Source organism: Piliocolobus tephrosceles, chromosome 13, assembly GCF_002776525.5.
Source record: "Piliocolobus tephrosceles isolate RC106 chromosome 13, ASM277652v3, whole genome shotgun sequence".
Lineage (NCBI taxonomy): Eukaryota > Metazoa > Chordata > Mammalia > Primates > Cercopithecidae > Piliocolobus > Piliocolobus tephrosceles.
In genome coordinates, this window is record NC_045446.1 from 79805505 (window position 1) to 79815838 (window position 10334).

Sequence of the window (10334 nt, forward strand, 5' to 3'; positions counted from 1 at the left end):
TTGGCTAGCTTTATCTACAAGGAGGGAAATGACAGCAGCAAACATTTTGTAGCATATACACACCTCCTTCTTATTCAATGAAATGCTAACCTAGGCCCTGCTGGGAAAGCAGTTTTCAGATGTAAGTAAAAGTTCTAATTCTGGGACTAGGAAGTTAAGTTTACCCCAGTAAGTCTGACTTTACCAGTGAAAGTCCTCTGAAGGAAGACTTAGACATTCCTTGGACAAGACTGAAGTGTGAAGGATCTCTATTGTTCCAGTTGCTCCCGAATGCCAGCTTTATTCCACGACCATTGGGATCCAAACAGCAAATTGTTTTTTCCCGATTGACTGTACCAGAGACCTTATACTTCCTTCATCAGCCCCTCAATTGAGTAAACTAATTCCATGTACTAAATCCATATATGAATCTCCCTAAGTGTGCATATATCTTAATAGTTCTGCTTTTGTCTTTGAACCTTGACTGATGTAAGGCTGATAGATATGTTTTCACAGTTCTGTCAGTCTTGTCCATAAATCCTGTGAGGCACTGGCAAATAATTACTCTGTGAGAAGATATTTGGGTGTCCCCTTCTGGAATCTTTTCCTTCTTTTGGAGTTTCAAATCACAAAACAAACTTTGGAATAGAAAAAAGCATACATAGTCTTTCCCCATCATCTGGATTCTGTATTCGTGAATTTGCCTACATCCTAATAGATATTTATAATCCCAAAATCAATACTCATGGTACTTTTCTAGCCATTCTAGGATATTATGCACTATGTGGAGGAAAGCAGTTAAAAGAATAACTCGCGTTTTACCCACGAGATTGGCAAAACTTTTGAAAATTTGACAAGATGCTAAATTATTATTTGGGGTTATTTGATTAATTAGTGAATACTCTTAGAGTGCTAAAAAACAAAAAGGGAAATTTTAGTTCCTTTTGGCCTACTCTGAGAATACCACGTAGATAAAGGAGGCTTTACGACTGGGTGATGTGGCTCACCCTGTATTCTCATCGTTTTGGGAGGCTGAAGTCAGAGGATAACTTGAAGGCAGGAATTAGAGACTAGACTGGGCAACATAGCCATATCCCGTCTTTAAGAAAAATAAATAAACAAAAAAATAGCTATGTGCAATGGCATAAAACTCTAGTCCTTACTACTTTGAAAGCTAAAGTGGGAGGATTACTTGAGCCCTGGAATTCAAGGCAGCAGTGAGCTAAGATTGTACCACTGCACACCAGAAGGAGAACCTTTCTCTAGAATACATAAACAAATGAATTAATGTGCGCTTAGAGGAAAGCCTGTGCCATAGAAGAAACGCAAGAAACAGTATTAATCAATCTTAGTTAATTTCTAGCCTATGTTTACCCTGATAAGATTGATGATAGGTATGCCTCATTCAAGCAGTGGTTTTTACAATGATAGTGTGATGCTAATTTAATCAGTGATGAAAAGGTGTGTACTAAATATTGCATAAACCTAATCAACTCTGTCTCCACCTTTCTTAATACACTAAATACCACTAAAGAGGTGGGTGTGGTCTTCAAAGATTCATATAAAAGGATGCAGAAGAGAGAAGCTCATTTTGCTCCAGAGGAGGACAGCACTTAGAGTTACCTGCATTCAGGTGGCCTCGGAAAGTCAGCTCTGCAGGGAATAAGCTCCTGATCTTGGGGAGTACTTAAAAGAACTTTTTTTGGAAAAATCTCTGCAGGAAACATTCTTAGAGCCCTGGGGTGAGTGCAACTTATTACCAAATAGTAAATTACAATGATAAAAATATCTACCTGTCTTAAACCTACTTAATGATATTATTTGTAACTCATAATATTACTACTCATTTTATGACATGAGGTGTTAATTGTTGTTATTTGGTATATGCCAGAAGTGTTCAGTACATTTTTGAAAAATTTTAAATGTCTAGTGTTTGCTGCAGTAGATTTGTACGCATCATGAATACACAGAATTCACATTAAAACGTATATGTGTGTGTACTGCATGTACTAATATTGGTACATTGAATTAAGTAAAAAGAATTATTGAATATTGTAAATGTTGTGCTTTCATAACCTTAAACTTTTAGACATGATTTTAAATTACTAAAGCAATGATGAGATGAAAACTGGTGATACTAAAGGAAACAAGAAGGCGCTCCAAAATACCCTAGCTTAGAAATCAAAATACAGTTGTTGAGCAGATAAATGTGTAAGGCATAATTTGATATGTGATACTAGTTGTCATTTTAATTGAGGCTTATGTCAGATGAAACTATGAAAAATTCCTGGAAATGGCTCAGATGACCTCTGAAAAATATTTGCATTTCTTCTTTTTTTTTTTTGGAGATGGAATCTTACTCTGTTGCCCAGGCAGGAGTGCAATGGCATGATCTTGGCTCTTGGCTCACTGCAAACTCCACCACCTGGATTCAAGCGATTCTACTGTCTCAGCCTCCTGAGTAGTGGGGATTACAGGCACCCACCACTATACCTGGCTAAATTTTATATTTTTAGTAGAGACGGGGTTTCAGCATGTTAGTCAGGCTGGTCTCGAACTCTTGACCTCAGATGATCCACCCGCCTCAGCCTCCCAAAGTGCTGGCATCACAGGCGTGAGCCAACTGCCAGGCCTAAATATTTGCAATTCTAAAATTTTCACTTTTGGCACTTAAATTCAACACTGCTTGGTAAAAGACAGTAAGGTAAATGCCTTCAAACTGCCAAAGCAAAGATTGCAGTTTGCATGGGTCAGGGATCTCCAGAGAGACAGGACCATAGGATGTATGCATAACTATAACTATAAATATATATAAATTGTGTGTGTGAAAGCAAATGGCCTTCTCTCTGCCCTTTTTTTCGGTCTGAGCTACCAGCTGATTGGATGGTGTCCACCCACATTGAGGGCTGCTGTTCCCCACTCAGATCACCAACTCACATGTCACTCTGGAAACACCTTCACAGACTCACCCAGAAATAATACTTCACCAATTCTCCATATATTACTTAATCCAGTCAAGTCAACACCTAAAATTAACAATAATGCCATAGTAACATAATTGTACATATTTCAGTTTAGAAAAAACTGACAATATTTGACTTCATAGTTTGAGTAGCCCAAGGAGGAAGTTAATTTAAGCCACAAGAAAAATAACCCAATATCTTTCATTATTTATTTTCTCTCCTAGTGAACATAGACCGGTTTAGTTGTTGTCTTTCTGTTTATCTGGTCGGTTGGCTGGTTTTGGGGTTGCTTTTGTTTCAAAGAGCCGGGTTTCTGGGTCCCTCCTTCTGAAAATATGCCATAGAGCCCTCTGACCATCTTCTCGTGTTTTCTTACCTAGTGTAGGTTTTCTACTCCTCTCCCATAGTCATTCAGTAGCTACTTGAAAGAGGAATAGGGACAAACATGATTTATTCTAGACCACTTAAGACTAAAACCCAAGTTTCATATCAATCGCAGGGAACAGGTTATTGAAGAGATTTGCATGTTATGGGCAGGAACTAGGAATAGAAGAGGTTGTAAGTCATCTAGTCAGTGGTGTCTGCTGTAAAGCCTTAAGACTCTCCTTGTGTATGAATTTTTCATTTTTGTTGCAGAGGAAATAGTTTGTTCCCCTTTAATGAGCACAGTTGAGAAGAAAATATAGCTATCACATATCACCACATGTTGACAGATTTTCACCAACCCAGACCCCAAAATGACATGCTGCTCTTTCTTCCTCAGAAACATGAATTCTGGAATCTTGCAAGTCTTCCAGAGGGAACTCACCTGCCCCATCTGCATGAACTACTTCATAGACCCAATCACTGTAGACTGTGGGCACAGCTTTTGCAGGCCCTGTTTCTACCTCAATTGGCAAGACATCACGGTTCTTGCTCAGTGCTCTAAATGCAAGAAGACAACATGGCAGAGAAACCTCAGAACTAACATTCGCTTGAATAAGATGGCTTCCATTGCCAGGAAAGCCAGTCTCAGGCAATTCCTTAGCTCTGAGGAGCAGATATGTGGGACTCACAGAGAGATAAAGAAGATGTTCTGTGAAGTGGACAAGAGCCTGCTCTGTTTGCTGTGCTCCAACTCTCAGGAGCACCGAGACCACAAACACTGTCCCATTGAGTGGGCTGCTGAGGAACACCGGGTAAGTGATGCCTCTGAAGATCTATTTCTATAAAGGACACATGAAATTCTTGTAAGTCTATTTCCACGGAGATTGGATGATGCCGTCTCTGTGTCCCTTTAAGCATGTCTGTTATGAGCTTCCTTGGCTTCACACTTCTCAGATTTGACAAACATTTGGAGAAACAAAGCAAACTATTTTCTATGGGCCAATTTGTCTCTCATTTGGGGTCCTTCGTATATCAGAGAGCGAATGATACCTTAGTGTCTTCACTTGTGCTTCAATTCATGGCTCTTTTGCAGGAGAAGCTCCTGAAGAAAATGCAGTCTTTATGGGAAAAAGCTTGTGAAAATCACAGAAACCTGAACATGGAAACCACCAGAACCAGATGCTGGAAGGTTAGTACCATGTTACTCTACCTTCTTCGGTAACTTATGTTGAACAAATGGGTGACTCTTAAAATAGAAACTTGATCTCAATCCATAATATTTCTGGAATTCAATAAAAAAGGAAAAAACACTTGAGAAAAAAAATACCCTAATTTTTTATATAAGATAGTGTGACTCTTTGGTAGGATTTCTAACCAGACGACAGATGTTACCCAAGCATGCTCATCTGTCTCCATACAAACCTATAGCAATACAGCAACAAATGCAGGAAACTGGGCCATTTCACGGCATTCTCAACTGGTTGCCTGGATAACTTCTGGGCACAAGCGTTATTTGGCAGCCGTGGAAATTTCAAGTGAACCTTCTAAGGCTGAGTCAGCATCAATTTGAATCCTGGTGGGCAAATATATTTGAAATGTGAGTTAAATATCAGGCAGAAGGAACAAGACTGCAAATTTAGAGGAAGCATGAAATTAAGTATCAGAACTAATTAATATTGAATAAGTCATAACACGTAATGCAAAAAGGGGTGAGAAATGTACACTCGTGTCCTGAAGACACAAATATGCGAGAAATATGGGAACTAGTATTTAATATAAGGAGAACTTTAAGGACTTGAGAAGAATTCTAGAAATGATTTTCTCTTTGTGGACATTTATCTTGAGGGTATGATATCTAATATTAATTCATTAATTCATTCTAATATAAATTCATTGAAAAATATTTTATGAATACCTAGTGTATGTCAAATATCAACTTAGAAAATTAAGTAGTAAAGAAGAAAGAAAACACACAAATCTTGCAATTGAAATTACAGAAGCAAATGGTCACCATGCAGATATGTGAAGTACATGATGTGTTAGAGTGTAGTAGTGTCTTTGGAGAATAATCAAGGAGGAAAGTAGAAAAGGAGCACAGAGGTTAGGGACTGGGGATGAGGGTTTGGGTTTTAATTAATGTGGTCAGCAAAATGGCTCATGGAAAATTTCACAATGAAACAAAATATCAATCAAGAGGAAATACATATATCCTCCTGTTTGCCTTCCCCTTCCTCATAAATATAGGAATATATACGTGTATCTGGGTGTGGGTATATATATTTATACGTGGATAAATGTGAGGAATATATATACACACACAGAAACACATAGATATTCCTCATATATCCATATATACCTATATATGAGAAATAGAGTACATATATGAGAAATACATATATATATGAAAATAATTCTAGATATAGGAAACAGCATGTGCAGTAATATTTCATTTGCATTTATTTGGGGGGTTGAGGAACCACAAAGAAATCCATGTTGCAGATTAGGGTGAGTTTGGAAGAGAATAAATGAAACCTTATTAGACTATGTGATGCTGGGTGAAATGCATTGAGTTGACAATGCTAGTCTGTGGTCATTTCATAATTTCTCATATAATGGGTTTATATAAATTGCCTCAATTCTCCAAAATAGAAATAATGGTTTCCTATCTAGCCAATATTGCTCGATAGTTTAATTCTTAAGCAAGAACTGTGTTTTCTTTCTATAAATGTGTGTTGGAAGAGACAAATCCATTTTTATACAACTATCTTAGAAAACATTTTATCATTAATCAAATAAATGTAACCGGGCAGAAACACCTATGCTGATATTAATGCAGAAAGAAGGAGAGGAATAAAATGTTGTGGAATCTGAGAATTGACAAGACTGAGGGTTAAAATATTGGATGTTCAGAACGCTAAGAGGAATCAGTGAAATTCAAGAGAAGATGGATACAACATTTCTCTTTTGACTATTGTTATTGCAGGATTATGTGAGTTTAAGGATAGAAGCAATCAGAGCTGAATATCAGAAGATGCCTGCATTTCTCCATGAAGAAGAGCAACATCACTTGGAGGGGCTGCAAAAGGAGGGCGAGGACATTTTTCAGCAACTCAATGAAAGCAAAACCAGAATGGAACATTCGAGGGAGCTTTTAAGAGGAATGTATGAGGATCTGAAGCAAATGTGCCATAAAGCAGATGTGGAGCTACTCCAGGTACAGACTGACCATGGGGTATCAGGTTGTAGAACCTTCACATGCATGGGTGTTTTCCCTCTCTCCTGAAATCCCTCCCCCACTTTACTTCCATGATTTGTTTCTAAAAACACGTTTCTATAATTAATGCTACTCCGTTGGGAGGTTATAGCCTCTCCTATGGATTCTACCAACCAAAGGTCCCTCCTACTTTATCCACCAGCAACAAAACTTTGTAGAATGACCAAGGTAACAGTCCCAAGAAATATTTCCCATCAAAAGTCAATGATATATTTAGGTTTTTAAAAGTGGATACAATGAGAAGTGATTAATTTGGAGACATGGCATGATGGAGAAGTTGGGGAATCTAGGATCCCATTATTTTGGGAGCCACTCATTTTGGTAACAGGGCTTAGGGAAGATGACTGAGTAGCTTCTTTATGGTTACATCAGAGCATAGACTCTGTGGGCCTCCTCATCCTTCATTTGTAAAAAGAATGTGTTCAAGACTGAGACTTTATCAGGACATTAATTCATGACATATGATAGACTGACATTTTCATGAGAAAAGAAACAAAAAATGCTTTCCAGGAGGGAAAATTGTAGGAAAATAATATCTCTGAAACTGCCTCCAAATCTCACAGTGAACTTAGTGGAAACTGCATCATGTGGAAAGCACTAAGCCTTTCTTTTTCTTTTTTTCTTACAGGCTTTTGGAGACATATCACACAGGTGAGTGCATACCAAGATTTTAGCAGATGCTCTTTCAGTTTCCACAAATATCAAGCAGGAACTTTGACACTGAAGGCATAATTGATTCAGATATTGATATTACCTTGTGCTGGTTGTACTTTCTCCATCCCCCACCCTATGTAGTCTTCTATTTTGTTGCTATACTCAGTGATTTTATTAGGCAGTTCAATGAAAGTTCTGCAAAACTAAAAAACAAACAAAAAAAATAAAAAAGAGAAAACAAAAAAAAAATGAAAGAAGAATAAAAAAGTGAGCATCTCTACTGCTAATTTCCTTTTTATTGCTCAAAAACCTGCATATTTGAAAGAGAAAATGTGACATTTACTACATGGCTACAAAGTCAACCAGGGGAAGCCAGAGAGAAAAAGGGCAAGTATTTTTGCAGTGAAAAGTGTTGATGATTTCTAGTTTATATTTAAATATATAATTCTGAAAAATAGATGAAACAAACTATTTGGAATGTTTGAACTATGTAGGCCTCCAGAGAACCTCAGATATAAAAGGCAGATCTCCCTGCCTAGAGTATATTTCAATACCCTGGCCTTGAGAAGGAAGCAATAGATGCAGCAGTCTTAAAAATAACCACACCTTTCCAGATGGTGATATCAGGAAATTCTGGTGAAGTCTGGAACCCAGAATTTTGTGTTTGAATATTCTCTTGGTCTTAAGATTAATGATCCTTACTAATTTGGAGAAATAAGAAGAAAGATCAAAATGAATTCTCGCTCAGACCGACTTTTCTAACATGCTTGAAAATCAGGAACTGTGACTAAGAATGAATCTGAAACAAAAAATGATAATTTTGGAATTAGCAAATTGTGGGTTAAAGGGATTCTCATGAAATGTCTTTTAAATAAAAGCAGTGATTTTTATGTACTTTTTGGCTGTAGATGTGGTAACTGCATCTTTCTCCTTGCAGGTATGAGTCCCTGCTGCTGCAAGTGCCTGAGCCTTTGAATCCAGAGCTCAGTGCAGGGCCCATCACTGGACTGCTGGACAGGCTCAGTGGATTCAGAGGTGAGTGTCAGCCCATTGGCAGAATTCCCACCGTGTATTACTTCTTGTTAGAATCATGGGGATAATATTTTATCCTTCATCAAATCTTTATTTCATTTCAGAAGGAAGTGAACAATATGACTATGCAACACCTATTATATCTGTGTTTCTATTTATAGTCCAATTTATAACAGGAAGAGTAAAACATAGTGAAAAACAAGTATGTTCTGGGCTCACATGGATAGAGCTAGATTTTGGGTAAATGGAATGACATAAGAAGTAAAAAACTGAATAAATGGAACAATGCTCAGAAGGAAGCTTAATCATCCAAAGTTACATAAAAATTTTACATTTCTTTACTGTATTTCACTTGAATTGTTAAAAAACAGTTTTTTGGGGAATAGAGTTCACAGCAGTTTGTTGGAGTATTTGTATTTTCTTACAATAAATGTGTATTATTGATATAATGTAAAAATTCGACTTAATATGTACAAAGAAAGAAGAAATTATTTTGTAAACAGGAAGTAAAAATAGAAATGATAATTTCAGTTCAGTTACACCATGAAGACCTACGTGTAAAATCTAAAATTCAGTTTCAATCTAGAGCTAGCAGGGAAGTCCACAGAGTGACTGGTGAAATATTTTGCAAAAATCTGCCTTAAGTTACCACTTATAATTTGAACATATGGACTTTTATCCAGTTATCTAGAGCAGTGCTTGAGTAAGCTAAAATCTTCTCATTCTTGTCAAAAGTATATCACTAGTATTTAAGAACAAGAAATATTTTAATAATGACCTTGATAGCTAAAGGGCATTTGGGGCATATAACATTTCACTTTTACATTAGAAATTGGATTAAAACAGGCTGGTTTTATATTCAACTCTCAGTTTTTGAGTTTTCAATACATTTTCAATGTCTGTTTTTAGGATATTGTTTTTCTTATAGAGAATATTAATCATCCTTATACTTGATTAAATGTTGTAATCAAAATTCTCCTGTCCTTGTAACTTCAAATTTCTTGGTAGAACAAATTTTCCCTCAAGAATTCTGATTTCTATTATTTACATGTATCTATACTTTTTTTTGTTATTTTTGCAGTTGATTTTCCTCTGCAGCCTGAAAGAGGCAATAGTCATATCTTGCTGTCTGGAGATTTGAGAAGCATGAATGTTGGATGTGACCCTCAAGATGATCCCCATTTCACTGCAAAATCTGAATGTTTTCTTGTATGGGGGGCTCAGACTTTCACATCCGGCAAATATTATTGGGAAGTTGATGTGAGGGACTCTTGGAATTGGGCTTTTGGTGTCTGTAACAATTATTGGAAAGAGAAGAGACAGAATGATAAGATAGATGGAGCAGAGGGAATCTTTCTTCTTGGATGTGTTAAGGAGGATGCTCACTGCAGTCTCTTTACCACCTCCCCACTTGTGGTGCAATATGTTCCAAGGCCTACCAGTCGAGTAGGATTATTCCTGGATTGTGAAGGTAGAACCATGACCTTTGTTGATGTTGATCAAAATGCCCTGATACACACCATCCCTAATTGCTCCTTCTCACCTCCTCTCAGGCCTATCTTTTGCTGTAGTCACTTCTGACCAGAGATAAGTCAGAAGTGTGTCTATATGCTGTGGGAACCCATTTATCACAGAAAGCCCTCTTTTTCGCACCTCATCAAACAGGACAAATAAGTTATATTTAATGTCTTTAGTTGTGTTCTAATGTCATCAAATGTCATTGATAGTGCTTCTATTAAATGTGGTGAAAACATTAAAACCATGTGTATTGGTTCTTTGTCTAATCGTTTTTGGAAAATCATTACCCATGATGTATGGAATGGAATATATTCTCTGGTTTTTTCATTATTTCTGAATGTCACAAAGTGAAATAATAGATGGCAGAGTTGTCTAAACGAAGTTAAAATCAAGGGAACAAAGTAGGGATCTTGGGCTTCATGAAAAACTTGGAGGCAAAAGACTCAATGGTAACCTGGCAATATTTTCTGTCTCTTCATCTAACTGTTTTATACTTATCCTTGTGTTTTATTGATGAATCTATACTTTGAGGTCATCTGATTTGACCT

General features: G+C 36.9%; 1 protein-coding gene across 2 annotated transcripts; it reads left to right on the forward strand.

The window, feature by feature from the left end:
• The first annotated feature begins 1634 nt into the window (after positions 1–1634).
• LOC111540746 (tripartite motif-containing protein 51) lies at positions 1635–10020 on the forward strand. 2 transcript variants are annotated; one of them, XM_023209209.3, is made up of 7 exons: positions 1635–1721; positions 3706–4120; positions 4402–4497; positions 6292–6522; positions 7211–7233; positions 8174–8271; positions 9350–10020. In XM_023209209.3, the coding sequence occupies exons 2-7, from the start codon at positions 3710–3712 to the stop codon at positions 9847–9849; spliced, it is 1359 nt and encodes a 452-aa protein (XP_023064977.1). In that variant the 5' UTR covers positions 1635–1721; positions 3706–3709; the 3' UTR covers positions 9850–10020. The 2 variants fall into 2 exon arrangements, with proteins under 2 accessions (XP_023064977.1, XP_023064978.1); XM_023209210.1 differs by lacking the exons at positions 1635–1721; positions 6292–6522 and having other exon boundaries at positions 3710–4120.
• Positions 10021–10334: the final 314 nt, after the last annotated feature.